The 15986-nt window shown below is 36.5% G+C and overlaps 1 protein-coding gene across 1 annotated transcript in view; it reads left to right on the top strand.

The window, feature by feature from the left end:
• Slh (sec1 family domain containing Slh) overlaps positions 1 to 15986 on the top strand; it is a 349840-nt gene that overhangs the window by 271874 nt on the left and 61980 nt on the right. The window contains exon 19 of the mRNA XM_090408533.1: positions 3313 to 3375. Within this exon, the coding sequence (XP_090264659.1) occupies positions 3313 to 3375 (63 nt within the window). The remainder of the gene's footprint in view (positions 1 to 3312; positions 3376 to 15986) is intronic.

Raw genomic sequence — 15986 nt, 5'->3', positions numbered from 1 at the left:
CCTGTTAACCCTATAACCCACATGCCTTCAGTCTCTCTTCACAGGGAGCATTCCACAGACCCATCACAAGCAAAGATGTGGCCAAATCATAGCTTTATGAGGGTGGTCTGAAAACTTCTCAGCGTAACAATGAAAAAACAAATTTATAATTTCAAAACTATTTTCATTTTCAACATAATCTCCCTTAAGACTAATACATTCATTCCAGCGATGCTCCATCGCCATTATCCTGTCCCTGTAGTGGTTCTCAGTAAGATCTGCAAAATATCCCTCTACAGCTGAGATCACCTCTTGATTCAAAGAAAAACACTGACCAACAAGGAAAAGTTTTAGTTTTGGGAAGAGATTGAAGTCAGAGGGAGCCAAATTGTTCCAACAATTCATAGTGCAGATCCCTTAATTTTCCCATTGCCAAAACACCTTTGTGGGCAGGTGCATGGTCCTGATGAAAGATGATTTTTTCCTTCTGCAAACTGGGTCTTTTCTCACAAATTTTTTCGTTTAGTTTGTTAAAAGATTGGAATAATATCCCCTTGTTATTGTTTTACCCTTTTCAAGATAATTAATAAACAAAATGCCTTTAGCATCCCAAAACACTGATGCCATGACCTTTCCTGCTGATGGAACGTACTTTGTCTTCTCTGGCTCAGAACAACCAGCTTCTGTCCACTGTTTTGATTGCTGTTTGGATTCTGATGTGTAATGGTGAATCCAGGTCTCATTCATAGTAATAAGTCGACACACAAAATTAGTTTTATTCTTGTTAAAATGATCCAAGCACTTCAGAGATTTGCAAGTGCGTGTTTAATCTGCTGTGAGCAAGTGTGGCACCCATCTTGCGCAAAGCTTTTTCATTTGCAATTCTTCATGCAAAATATATCCTACACTTTCTTTTGAAATCCCTATAGTCTCAGCAATTTCATGCAATTTGACTCGCCGGTCATCCAATACCATATCGTGCACTTGCTCAATGATTTCTAGTGTTGTTATTGTTACACTTTTTGTATGTCCTTCACGTGGATCATCTTCAAGGCTGGTACAGCCACGTTTAAACTCAGCAGCCCATTTCTTAATTGTCAAAAATGAAGGAGAAGAGCCCTTAAACTTTTATGAACTTCAAATGAATTTCTTTTGGCATTAAACCTTCTTTTACAAAGAATTTTATAACTCACAATACTCAATTTTATCCATTTCAAGGGATACAGACAACACTTTTGCTTCAGACAGCTGTATAAAACTAACTACTTGATAGAATGATTTGCAATTTCACATGGTGCTTATGACAGATGTACCAACTTAGAAAAAGAAAATCATGCTTATACTATTGCCATCTATGGTCGAGGCCGAGAACTTTTCAGCCCACCTTTGTATAAGGATAATACTGTCCTTATCTTTACTTGTCAACGTGTTCTTCAACATTGACATGGTTTGTATCATATGGATGGTACTGGATTGCAGGTAATCCTTTGAACTGTTTTGCCAGTTTTTGCAGTATTGCCTCTGAACTTCAACTCCCTGTCTACCATCACCCCCAAATCCCTAGCTTCATTAATTTCCTTCAATCCAGTACCATCCATATGATACAAAGCATGTAATATTTTCATTCCGAAGTGCTTACATTTTGTAACATTAAATCAGTCATTATCACAATATCCACACTGCCCATTTATATAAATCATCTCACAGGATATCTACATCACTTTGATCAACTGTTTGCATTATCAGCAGACAACTGATTCTCTGTTGTGTGCCATTGGTTATTTCCAACTTTTTGTGATCTTGTGAACAAAGGCTCTCCATCTCACTCAGCCTTTTGTCTTTTCTTTCAACAGTTGTAAGTTCAAGATAGTAAGTTCCTTTATGTTGTCCATCCAACTGTCTTGCAATCTTCCCCAAGATATCCAATGATTCATCTGCTTACATAATATGTCCAAAGTGCATCAACTTCTGTGTAGCGATCATTGCCTCCAAGGAGCATTGTGTTTTTATACTCTCTGAAGCCTTCTTAAAGTTATTCTTCTTATCTATGTGATTCTTAATAGTCTCCTCCATGTCCTTAATTCAGATGAATCAATTTGCTTTCTGTCTTTCTTCTTAATAATCCAGCTTTCACATTCGTACATCACTACTTGCATATACCATTGTTTTGAAAATTCTAACTTTTTTAACTTTACTAACATGTCATAATTTTTGTCAGGTTTAACATAGCTTTATTTCCCCATGACTAGCCTTCTTTAATTTCATCTTCACATTTACCATCATTTCTCATTCTGGATCCCAGTTACTCATAACTTTTTGATCTCTATTTTATCTCCCTCTATTATAAATTCATCTAAATTGCCATAAGCCATCACCTTTATTTTACTGATATTTAAATTAAGCCCAGCTTTGCTACTTTCCCTCTTAACCAATCAAATAAACCACTCCAGATCTTCCTTAGTTTCTGCTATGAGGGTTGTATCATCTGCATATCTTAAAAAAAAAATATATATATATATTTATTTTTCTGTCACCAATCTTAATTCCTGCTGGGCCTTTGTCCAAGTAGGCCATTCTCATAATATATTTACTATAAATATTAAAAAGATAGGGCAACAAATATAGTCCTGTTACGGCCTTTTTTCCACTTAAACACCTTCTGTTTCTACCGAAGCTTCTTGGTTGTCAAATTTTCTAATCAAGAAAATTAAATGCTCATCATTGCTCTTATCACATTCCACAGTTCGTTCTGATCCACACTATCGAAAGCTTCCTTTTAATCAAAAAACAGATGACTACTTCCTTCTGAAATTCTCTTTGTTATTTCCATAGACAATCGAGTATCCCCTCCCCCCCATCAAAAATCATTCCCTGTATCATTCATTAATATACAAATTAAAGAGTAGTGGTCTCCTAGTACAGTGAGTGACCTTAGCCACTCCACTAGTTGCCCTCATTTGCTTCTTTCCTGTTCACCATATACTACTCTGATATCTGTCAGCAACCAGCTTCATATTCATTCCCATTTTTGCTGTGACTTATGCAATGATTTTCCATGCAGAATACTAGATGAAAAACTATTATTTACAAAACTTAACTTAACCTTCAGCATGAATTGATTTTATACTTTTGAAGAAAAAGTATATATTGTGTCAGTGTTTAAGATAGTTTGAATGATGAAGTATTTGATCATCTAGTGAGTGCTATTTATAATTTTTAGTACAAAAAACAAAATATTTGTTTCTTTGAAAATATTGAAGACTGTGTTTCTGATATGTTTTACTTTTTGTTCATCTCTATTGTGTAAATATTCCTGGAAACATTTTTTTAAAGGACTTACAGCAAAATGTCCTTAACAGCAAGCCAATATGGTGGAGGAGGAACTAAAACTGTAAGGTAAGTAAGCCTAAATTATATTTTTAAATAATTTGACTTTAATTTGGACAAGTTACTATGAGAGAGTTTTGTAGTAAAAATTTGTCAAATTCATTTTATCTTATCTTATAGATGAGACATTATGTATGCATATATACGGTGTCCAAAAAACTAAGGACTAACTACATTTTTACCTGTATATGAAAAAATTTTCAAGACAAATGTGGCCATAAATTTATTGCCAGCATACTAATAAGTTGTAGTACACAAAAAATGTGTTATAAATTTTGTACAAATTAAATTGCAATACGTTTTTGGCAAAAGTTACAAATTTCTTAAGGAACTAGTTAAGGAATTAATGTACGGTGCTTACAGAAAACTGTGCGGAGAGACATTTCAGTATGGAATGTGTCCACCCCAAACTGCAGTGCAACTCTCACAGCATCGTACCATGCTTAGCATGGTACGATACTGTGATTCCCGGGTTTTTCAGGCAAACTGGCCCAATACTCCTTCAGAGCAAGGATAAGGCCTTGTTTGTTTTCTGGAGGGGAATTTCAAGCAGCAATGCATCTCTCTCTCTATTGCATCCCAAACATGTTCTATGGGATTGAAATCTGTGGGGTGTGCTGACCACTCGATTTGATTAATATCCTCTGTCTCCAGAAGTATCTCCACTGCTCATGTATGATGTGGTGTGGCATTGTTATCCACGAAAATAAATTCTTTGCCTACAGCACCACGGAACAATCAAACATGACGTTGAAGAACTTTGTTGCAATATCATTCACCAGTCATAGTCTCTTTTTCCAGCACTGTATCTATTCCTTTCAAGAACACTCACACTGGTAAGCATTACCACTTTCATGCTAGATCATGTGTCATCTAGAATTGGAGGAAAAACAAAAACAACTCTCATCTGTAAATAGCATATTAGCCCAGTGGCATTTTGTCCAATTTTTATGGATACAACGCTATTGAAAACATGCACTATGATAAGCTTTGGATAAAGGGATGCAGACTACAAGCCTTCAGATATATAGGCCTACTCATTGCAGCTGTCTTGCCACAGTTTGTCAAGACATCCATGTACCTGTGCCTGAATGGAGCTGAAATGCAAGCTGACCTGCTATGGTGCTTTGATTACGTTTTGCTGTTATAACCAAAAATTTGTCTTCATGCTCTGTGGCAGAGGAAGTTCGTGTTCCAGAAGCAAACATCTGGAACATGTTCCATTGGACTGCCCAGAGCCTGGATGCAGTGCTATGTGAGATTCCTAAGGCTTCTTCATATCCATAATTCAAAGAAACCAATTTGCTTTCTGTCTGTCTTTCTTAATGGTCTAGCATGCACACATCACCACTGAAATCATTGCTATAACATTTCTAAATTTTGTCTTAATAACATCTTTGTCTTTCATAATTTTGTCAAGTTTGACACTGTTTTCCTTTTTACACACATCTCCTCTCAAATATCTCCCATTTTGCAAAGATTTTTTTACTGCAGCTTCTTGGTACTCATACACTTCTCTGATTAAAAGAATTAGATGTTTAGGTATGCCCATTACTATCATCACATGATGCACACTATTAGAATCAACAAAATCTAATGCATTTTTATAATCAGTATAAGTGATGAATACTTCCTTTTGAAATTCTCTTGTTCTTTCCAATCCATCTCACATTTCCAGCCTTTTATTTAAAAAAAAAGGGGTGCTTAAGGGTCAAAGCTGTATAACTGAGAGGAGACCTACACATAGCCTTTAATGGAATGCGGAGAACCGACTAGGGCTTCTGACCTAATGTCCAATCCTCACCTTATCATGGTGCACCCTGTTGGGTATCTACTTTGATACTGAACGAACGAGGATGGGCTGGCAATTTGGGATTTAGCTGACCAAATTGTATTCTTATTGGTTAAACCAAAATAAAAAATGATGGTACAACATGACAAAATTTCATGCCGGCTGGGGCGTCGCCCGGTTAAACAAGGCCCCCGTTGTTTTCGCCAGGGAACCAGTGTGAACAGCGAAAAGTCAGCTACTGGAACAAATCTGAAAACAAACCCCAACTGAACATCATCAGAGTTAAAGATCGGTACTATCAACGTAAGAAGCCTGAATGGCAAAGAAATGGAGCTAGCTGAGGAATTAGATAAGTATCAGATCGACATAATAGGGGTGACTGAAACAAAAAAGACCAAAACTGGTCTTTTTTGTTTCGGTCACCTTGATTGTCATTGCCTGAATATAACAAAAATGTTATATTCAGGCAATGACAATCAAGGAAAAGAAGGAGTAGCCATAGTATTCAACACAAAATATGAGGCTAATCTTCTTGAATGGCAGTCAATCTCAAGTAGAGTAATGTGGGCAAATATGAAAATGGGGAACTGGACAATGACACTTATTTGTGCCTATGGTCCCACAGAAGGTTCTACTAAGGTAGAAGTGGAGGAATTTTTTGACGATTTAGAAAAAGCAACTGACACAATGAAAAAGGAAAAGTTTGTCCTTGTTGGGGATCTAAATAGCAGAGTATGAAATGATTGTGAGACATACAAAATATTTTGGGAAAATTTGGTGAAAAGAGCAAAGCTAATAATAATGGCAAATATCTGTTGGATTTCTGCTCAGGGCATGGGCTGGTTATTTACTAACACCATGTTCCAAAATAAAAATGTGCACAAATTCACATGGAGAGAAGAGGCTAGGAATAAGAAAAGTCTCATTGACTATGTTATTGTTGATAGTGATGTTTTCTCCCTGGTGCAGGACACCAGAGTGTACAGAGGATTTGAAATTGGAAGTGATCACTATTTAGTCTTGAGCAGGATAAAATTGAATTTCATATTGAAAAGAATAACATGTAAGAAAGTTTTAAAGCGAATAAAAGTTGAGCAGCTCTCAGATGTGAACTGTAGAACTAAAATACAGAAAGATTATTGAAAAAAAAATGAAAGAGTTTGAGAACAGGAATCAAGCCTTGGAGATTCAGTGGCAAACTCTGAAGAAAACATTGATCGATTCTGCCAGAGAGGCATGTGGTGAGGTTGTGTGCAAGGATAAAAAAAATCAGAACTCCCTGGTGGACACAGGAAGTTAAAGAGGCGTTGAAGGAAAAGAAGTAAGCATATCAAAAGTTCCTGGCAAATAAGTCAGCTTTTACTCTTACAGAATACAGAGACAAATGTAAGAAAGCTAAACAGTATGTAAAACTAGCTAAACAAAAGTCATGGGAGGATTTTGGCAAGAATATAGAAAATAAATATCAAGAAGGTGGCATAATATTCTGGAGGTTGTTGAAGAAGCTTAGGAATGGAGGAAAGAGTGCTGTAAAAGGAGTTAGAGATGATAAAGGTGACATGAAAACAGGAGAAAAAGATATCCTTGAAGTATGGAGTAATTACTTTGAAAAACTGCTAAATGAAACAAGCAGTGATGACAGCACAGTGATAAAAAAACACTGACCAGGCAAGCAGTCAGGAATACATATCCATACTTGAAGTAGAAAAAGCCATCAAAGGCTTGAAATGTGGAAAGCAGCAGGAGTAGATGATATTCGACCAGAAAGCTGAAGTATGGTGGTATAAAAGTGTTACAGTGGCTGCACTGCATAGTTCAGAAAGCCTAGACAGAGGGACGAATTCCCAATGATTGGAGTAGAGCTCTCATAGTACCCATATATAAAAAGGGAAATAAAACTGAATATGAGAATTACAGAGGTATTTCCCTAGTGAGTGTTCCTGGCAAGATCTATGCAAGCATACTTGAGAAACGGTTGAGAAGAATTGTGGAAGAAAAGCTTGGTGAAGAACAAGCTGGATTCAGGCCAAATAGAGGCTGTCAGGATCAGATCTTCACTTTACGACAAATGGTCGAGAAAGCCTGGGAATATAACAAAGATCTGTATTTAAATTTTGTCGATTTGGAAAAGGCATATGACAAGGTGCCAAGAGAGAAGCTATTCAATATGCTGCAGTTATATGGTGTCAATGGGGCATTATATCAAGCAATACTTAGTCTTTATTTGAGTTGTAAGTCAGCAGTTAGAATTGAAGGAAGTACAGGAAGATGGTTTAATGTTAAATCTGGTGTGAGACAAGGATGTACATTATCCCCTCTGTTATTCATTATCTATATGGATCACATTATGAAGGAAAGTGGTATTAAACCTGATATCAAAATTGGAGATGTTAATGTCAGGTCTTTGCTTTATGCGGATGATGTTATACTTCTAAATAAATCTGCTACAAGTATGCAAGATTCTCTGACAAAATTGAATAGCTGTTGTAATAGATATGGTATGAAAGTCAGCAATAAAAAGACAAAGACAATGAAAATAGGCAGAATCATTGAAAATGTCAACTGTGTTGTGAATGGAGAACCTGTGGAAGAAGTAAAACGTTTCAGCTACTTAGGCACGATTTTTACTGAAGATGGTAAATTAAATATAGAAATAGACAACAGAATCAGCAAAGCTGGTATGGTGGGATGTCAATTGAATAAATTCATAATGAGTAAGAGAGAAATTAGTCGGAACACTAAATTAGCTGTATACAAGAAAGTGTTCAAACCACTTATGGATCTGAGAGCTGGGTCAGAAGTAAAACACTTGACCAAAGACTAGAGACCGCAGATATGCGAGTCCTGAGAAAGATTCGAGGCGTGAACAGATGGCATCAATGGCAATATCATATTAAAAATGAGGATATTAGGAAAGAACTTGACATTGTCAGCATCCAGGAATGCGTTAGCAGAGCTAATCTCAGATGGTATGGTCATTTAAATAGAATGGGAGAGGAAAGATTAGCAAAACAAGTGTTCTCTGCCAGGTTGGCAGGAAAACGACCCAGAGGAAGACCAAGATATAGGTGGATTGATACGGTACAAAGTGCCTTAGACGATAGAAATATAAGATCTGATAATGTTGGAGTTTTGACAAGTAAACTGATTTAGAGGAAAATTGTAGATAGGAAGTTAGCAATGATGTAATTTTTTCATGTAGTACTATCATATCTTGTACACCCCTTGAGGGTACCTGGCAGGAATTTTATGATATTTAAAAAAAAAAAAAAAATTTACTTTCAACATAACTTTATTTGCATATGAAGTATTTCTGTAATTGTTAAATTCCTTTTTTGGATTTTGCTAGTTTTCTAAATAAATATTAATGTTTTCCAATCTAAAGGTTAGTATATTTCTTCCAAATTTGTTGCTAAACTTCAGGTTAATATCTTAATATAACATGGCAACTATTCCATTGCTCATATTACCTCAGTTTTCATCTGTAAATGGCAGATGTAAATAGCATAGGTTCTTTACCAAATTCTCTCCTTTTAAATCTCTGTCTCTCACTTTGTCAGTATCTTATTATAATTCCTCTATATACCCATGCCATTTTTTATTTTCACTTCTACTACTAAACTTTTTGTCAAATTAATTTTTGTTAGATCCAGTCTAGGGATAAGCTTTTCTATACTTCATTTATCTTTCTTTAAAAAAAAAAAAAAAAAAAAAAAAAAAAAAAACTCTTATTCTTGTACTTTATTTCATTTTCCTTGAATCTTTTGTTTACATGTTTGTCTTTCTTAGCTAGCTTGTCTCTGAAAATCTGCATTCAACTATTGAAACCTTTCTTTTTGCTTTTCCTGAAGTTTAATTTTTCTTCTTTCTACTTGAATAATCTTTCTGATAGCCAGTTACAATCTTTCTTTATCATTGATTTATTTAGATTTTTCTTCTTCTTTTGCTGTATATTTTGTTTCTTTCTTCAGTTCTCATTAATCTCTTCCTGTCCTGTCCAATTTTCCAACTTCCAGTTTAGATTAAATCAGATCTAATACAGTGCTCTTGTTTCATCTTAGCCTTTAACTTCATTTTAATTTTAGCAATCATTAATTCATGATCTATTCCACATTCTTTACTAGGTAGCATTTTTGTTGCTCTAATAACCTCTTGCTCTGATGATTCCACCTTGTAGTAAAGTAAGTGTTTGCAATGAAGAAACTAATCTCAAACAGAACTAACAGTCCTCTATTCCATGTTAAATTTTTCATTGGTGCCTCATTCTTCCTCATTCTATTTTTATTTTTAATTCTTCTCATTACAGTACCCTAATGCTTGGGCAGTAATTAGTACACATCAATGGCATGCACACATAAATATATTATGCATACCATTGATGCATACTTTACAGTTATATGTCGAAGTCTAACCAACACCTTCCTTAGGTATCCTGTTCATCATTTGCTGATGCATCCTCCATGTGACCAATATTCCTCAAAAGGGTTAGAGGGAAAGTATTTTGTTGTCCTGGCTCTAAGATCTAACCCTATGCATCTTTATTATAAGGACTTTACACACTCATCATCATCATTGAACTCCTGCCATGCACCCTCAAGGGTTGTACAGGATATGATAGTACTACATGGAAAATTTGCGTCATTACTAAGTTCTTATCTACAATTTTCCTCCAAATCAGTCTGTTTCTTCTCAAGACTCCAACATTATCAGATATTATATTTCTATCTTTTAAGGCACCGTATCTCTAGTGAAATCTCAGAAATTCAAAGATGCTTCTGAAATGTACTGTACCATACTCAGACTTGAATCAAGCTTCCAGTATTAGGTAGTAGATGAAATTCATTACCATTGAAAGGCATTCGCAATTTTATGCCAAGTTGAGATTCAGAGTTCCTATTTTGCTATTTCATCTCATCTTATAATTGCTAATATGGTTGTGCCTTATAACACATCTCATGCTGCATCGGTTATCATGCAGAATAATCAGAGCTGCGTTCAGGACTTGGGCAGAGGGTCCTGTTCAAGAAGAATATTACAGTCTCCATCAAAAGTCAGTGATATTGTGAATGAGCAACACAGAAGGTATAAGATTAACCTTAGATGGGAATTTTACATATTCAGGAATATTCATGGAATATTCAGGGTCTACAGATGAATACTCTTGAGATTGTCTGTAAAGAGATGGATAGGTATAAAATTGACATCCTGGGAATTACAGAGACCAGATGGAATGGAGAAGGTCACTTCAAAAGACAGGATGGTAAGCTAGTTATTACTCAGGTGGTGACTCAAAACATCATAGGGTAGCTGTGATACTGAAGACAGCTCAAGCAAGAAGCCTTCTTGGTTATAACCCCATTAATGATAGGATACTTTCTATTAGACTTAAGGCTCAGCCTACCAATGTATCAATTGTGGTACTTTATGCACCCCCATACAGATAGGCCTGAAGAAGAGAGTGAGGAATTCTATGAAAACTTACAAACTGTTTTGGACTTCCTACCAAGGAGAGGCATACTTTACATCTTAGGGGACTTAAATGCAAAAGTGGGAACGAATATGAGAGTTAGGTCTGAGTGTCGCATCTTTGGTCTGGGTGAACGTAACACCCGTGGTGAAAGACTGTTGGAATTTGCTCACGCTAACAGATTAGTTATTACCAATACCTGCTTCCAGAAACATTCATGATGGACCTATACTTGGACATCTAACATTAATTGGTTAAAGCACCAGATTGATTACATCCTGGCTCTCCATCGGTGGAAGACGAGCATCTCTGATGAGCATACTTGTCCTGGAGCAGATTGTGGTACAAACCATCAGCTAGCAAGAGTCAAAGTAAGACTAAAACTCCAAAAACTTCCACATCAGGCACATCTAACTAGATTGGGATGTGCCTGACCTAATGTCCAGTCTTCACTTACTCTTGGTGCACCCTGTTCATAGGTATCTACCTGGATAATAGATGAATTGAGGATGGACTGACAATTTGGAATTTAGTCAATAAAAGTATTCTTAGTAATTTTAAACCAGAACACAAGCGAAACCGGTAGAAGAATTGGAGAAGTACCAGATAGACATAATTGGTGTTACTGAAACAAAAGGATAAAACAAGTGACATTCATCTAAATAACTTTTAAAAAAATATATATATATATATATATTTAATCTACACACACAAGAGGTACACAAACCTATAACACATCAGTGCCATGTGTGAGGTGTAGATGGGGATTGAGAAAGAAGAAACCTGTTGACATTCTTCTTAAAGAGCTGTAGGTTGAAATTTTTTGGAAACATGTCATGAGGAAGGCTGTTCCAGAGGACTGAGGTAGATAGAATAAATGATGAAGAGGAAAGCCAGGTTCGATGAGTTTGCAGTACAACTGCAAACTCATCGAACAAAAAGGGACATTGGACAGCAGCTTCTCTTGTTTTAGCAGACCTAACAGCAAGTGGAGGAATGATGTTAGCCAATTCACTGGAGCAGTGACCATAAAAGTACCTGTAGAAGAGGCACAGAGCTGAAACACATTGTGTCTAGGAGATAGAGATTGAAGTGAGCCTGTGAGGAAAGGGTAATCTATGAGTTGAATTACTCTCCTCTGGACAACATCGAGAATATTTAAGGAGGTTTTAGATGCAGCACTCCAAATGCAGTATGCAGTATTCTAAGGATGGGTGGATTTGGGATTATATGGGGTTAGTAGCTAGATGGGCATAAAATAGCTTCTTGAGTGGAAAGAATGCCTAGTTTTTGAGAAGCTGAGGAAGCTGTTGATGTGATGTGCTTGTACCAAGAGAGTTTGGAGGTAAATATCCTTGGAGGACAGAGAGAGAGAGAGAGTTCATCCTGTCTGGTGATGTGTATTACTGAGGATGATGAAAGGTGAGCTGAGATCCCTTTTATGAGAGAAAAGGCAGTACAGCATTTTGGTGGCACTGAAGGTGATTAGGTCATCCTTTCCCCACTAAATGATGGTATGATAATCAGCATTTAAGGCACTAGTTGCAGATGATCTTGATATAAGGGATGTCGGGGAACTACATGCTTTATCAAAGGAATAGGATGAGTGGAGAGTGTTACCATCGGCAAAGCTATGGATAGAATTTATACTGATTGAGAGTAGATCATTTATGTATAAGAGAAAGAGGATAGGTGACCTGAGGTACTCCTGCATTGTGGTAAAATTCAAAGCGATGGTGCCTTATCCACCATGATCCACACACACACACACACACACACACACACACACATATATAGTGAATGACCAGAAAGTAAGCTGGCTATCCAATTACAGAGAATGACAGGTAGACTTGAGGGAGGAAATTTGTAAAGCAGGCCTTGATGCTAAACATGACTGAAAGCTTTGGAAATGTCAAGGGCAACAGCATACATTTCTCCGAATCTTTTCCTGGCATGTGTCTAGTGGTGAGTGATGTAGGCTAAGATGTCAGTCGTGGATCTGGATTGGCAGAATTTATACGATGGTCACTGATTAATTGGTGAGATTCTAGGTGGTGAAGAAGTTAACCATTGATGACTTTTTCCATTATACTGGAGAGGACTGAGATCATGGCAATTGGTCGGTAGTTGGCTTTTGTCTGCCTTTTTTGGAAATGGTCGGATGTATATTACTTTCCATGAGGTGGGATAGGTGCCAGCTAAGTATAGAAGGTTGAACTATGGAGAACAAGTGTTAGCTCTGGAGCACAATAGGAGAGATGTCATCAGTACCAGATGACTTTGTGGTGTTCAGGTTTAATATTCTTATATCTTTCTGCTGAAAGGCCAAGGGAACATATGATGCTCAGTTGTTGTTATGGAAGGAGGTTGCCTTCATTGTCTGTGCAGAAGTTAGAGAGGAAAGAGTGATGCTAGGAGGTCAACTTTTTCTTTGGGGTGCTGTAACAGCTGTGCCATCTGGATGTGAGAGAGGTAGGAAATTGTGTCCGACGGCTTTTGCAAGGGACCAGAAGATAAGGCTACCATTTGGACAAGAGATGAGCTTTCTGCTAGTGGCTTTTATGAAGTTGGATTTGAAGTATGAGTATGAAGCTTATGCAGAAGCGTGCATAGGCTGAGTATGAAGTTTGGATTCTTGATACAAGCCAACTGTGATAAGCTAGTTTTTATTTCGACTGCTTTCATACATCTTCTGCTGAACCAGGGATGTGAATGGGAATTTTGGATGGAATGCCTTCATGCCACTGAGGATGATTTTTGTGACTCACTCAGTGCAAGTGTTTGGATCAGAAGAATGGAAGCAGTAGTCATGCCATGGTAAAGAAGAGTAATAGTTCTGGAGATCATCCTACTTTGTACCATTGTAGTGCCAGAGGACATGAAGTCGAGTGTGGTCAGAGGAGGGCATTCTGTGAGACTGAAAACCTGCACTAGATTGTGTTCTGAGTTGCCAAGAGGAGAGGTAACTTCTGCATTGTGTCTGGAAAGAGAACTAGTTAGAAAAAGTTGAAAGTTTATTTTTCACTTGGTTAGAGTATAATAAATTTAGTTTAATCCTCTATCCAAGTGTGAGCAAACAAAGTTTGCACCTGAAAGTATCTTCAGGACTGGGTTAAGGTGGTACAACACCACCTGTTGTACCACCTTAACCCAGTCCTGAAGATACTTTCAGGTGCAAACTTTGTTTGCTCACACTTGGATAAAGGATTAAACTAAATTTATTATAGTTAGAAAAAGATCAAGGGTATTGGGAGAGTGGAGGGGATTACCTGAATTTGATTAGGTAGCTGCATGATTTGTATTAGATCATTGCTTATAGCAGAAACTTCTGCATCAAATCCAGCTTAATCTGTCAATGCCAACTAGACCACTAGGTGGTAGATGACCTTCATTGCCTGGTGGAATACCACCCTACTTATTGCATCCTGTTGGAGATGGGGAGCCAGTTGGAGTTGTGGTCATTCAGGTTGCCTAGGACAATTATTAAATTGTGAATGAAGAATTTTATAATTATTAATACTTCATGATTTAACATGAATTGCATTTCCTGAGCTAAGTTTGCTCCTAAATTAATTGTAATTTTTTTAGTTATTTTATCTTGTATAAATTATTAATATAACTTGTAAATGCATCCTAAGTGAACTGTAATATATGCATTTTATTTGTTGTTACGGAAAGTGAAAGTATTTCTAATGGACTCTGCTAATGTGATTTGATTGGCTGCTATCAGAAAACTAAGTTATTTCATGATAGCGCGTGCCTTAGCATTGAGAACTGTACAACGATCACGTGATAATTTCGTGGTTTGGTTGGGAAAAAGAGAGAGGATTTATGATATAGAGGAAGAAGGAACCAGAAGGAAAATGGAGTGGGTTTAGATAGGTAGTGAGACGTGACCTAACCTGAGATCGAACGTCGCAACGAAAATTTGGAAGCTTGTTCCGATTTTAATGGATCTTACTTCGAACTCATATTTATTTATAGTTTCCTGTCATCTTGTAAAGGAATTTACTCGAGTGAAAGGATAATAATATGATTGAGATTTATCCTAAGATAAGTTATTACAAGCAAGAAAATACATTTTCCAGTCGTAACAAATAAGTTATTGAACTCAGGAATACCATAAGTTTTGTGTTGCCTATAGTAGAAGATTATCGAGTACCTAGAAGTGTTGTAAGAGTTTTCCATAATGTGCAAGCTATGATGATCATACCAGTAAGAATATCTGTTCTATAGCTAACGTGTGATAGTTTTACTTGTGTCCAGAGAACTTGGTCAAATTTCGTGTTACTGGAGCCAGCTAGTCAAGCTTGAATGAGTGATATTATAAACCATTTCCTCGTGAAATTAATGTGAGAAACTTCATTGAAGAATTAGGTCGTGTTTTAATGTGTTATCTCACTGCGTATATGTAAAATCAAGACTGAGCCTTTTAAGAACTATTTTAATCCTCTGATAGATATTGATGATGCCAGTTAAGTGTTTGGTAAATTGAAATTTATGAATATTTCTCTTAGACTAAAAAGAATTAACTTTTAAATGTTTTGCTGAATATTGCTATAGCTTAAAGTGAAACTAAGTTGAAATCCTAATGGATGAGAATTGTGAAAGCCTTATATTTAAGTACTAGCAGTAAATGATGCACTCAGCTGAGTAGAATCTTAATAATTTATTGAATGTATAAATTATTTTCTAATTGTATTGATCTTAATAGAGTTCTTATTTCTTATGTAGGAATAATTTTGTGAGAGAATTAAATATCTTGTTTAACTTGATTCTTGTGCTTGCCTAATTTCAGTTTCATTGCACCGTTCATTAAAATATGAATCTTGCGGGAAACCCTATGTATAGTTAAGAAAATTTCGGCCTGTAGTAAGCGCATGTTACGGTTGTGCTATTTGATGCTTGATTCCTTCACAATAATTGTGTGATTTCAAACATAGAATGGTGCAGTATAATAAAAATGTTCTTTATGTTTGAATGTGGGATTAACCAACAACTAGCAAATATAAGGTTGGATGAAAGATAAACCAACACAATGACTTTTGAGCACTGTTTGAGTAGCTGGACTGTAGATGGTCAAGCTTCATGGAGAGGGGAGGTGAAAAGGTCTGTCGTTTTCAGAGTTTGGTGACCAGTAAATGCATGAATTGATGAATGTTACCAAGTGGGGCAAGGAAACCTTCAGCCAGAGTGGGTCAAAAGCAGGAGATTCTAAATACTTTGCATTCTCTGGCAAGCAGTGTTAGAATGTACAAAGGTTCAGGTGCCAGCTTTGTGGCAAAATGAATCATGAAGAGTTATATAATTTGGGCATTGAAAGTGAACTGTGTTTGATGTAGCTGTAATTTGGGCTTCTGT

Source organism: Typopeltis vanoorti, chromosome 18 (assembly GCF_054136105.1).
Source record: "Typopeltis vanoorti isolate ZY-2024b chromosome 18, IOZ_Tvanoo_1.0, whole genome shotgun sequence".
Classification (NCBI taxonomy): Eukaryota; Metazoa; Arthropoda; class Arachnida; order Uropygi; family Thelyphonidae; genus Typopeltis; species Typopeltis vanoorti.
The sequence above is the reverse complement of the archived record's forward strand: the minus strand, read 5'-3'. Positions and strand labels throughout refer to the sequence as shown.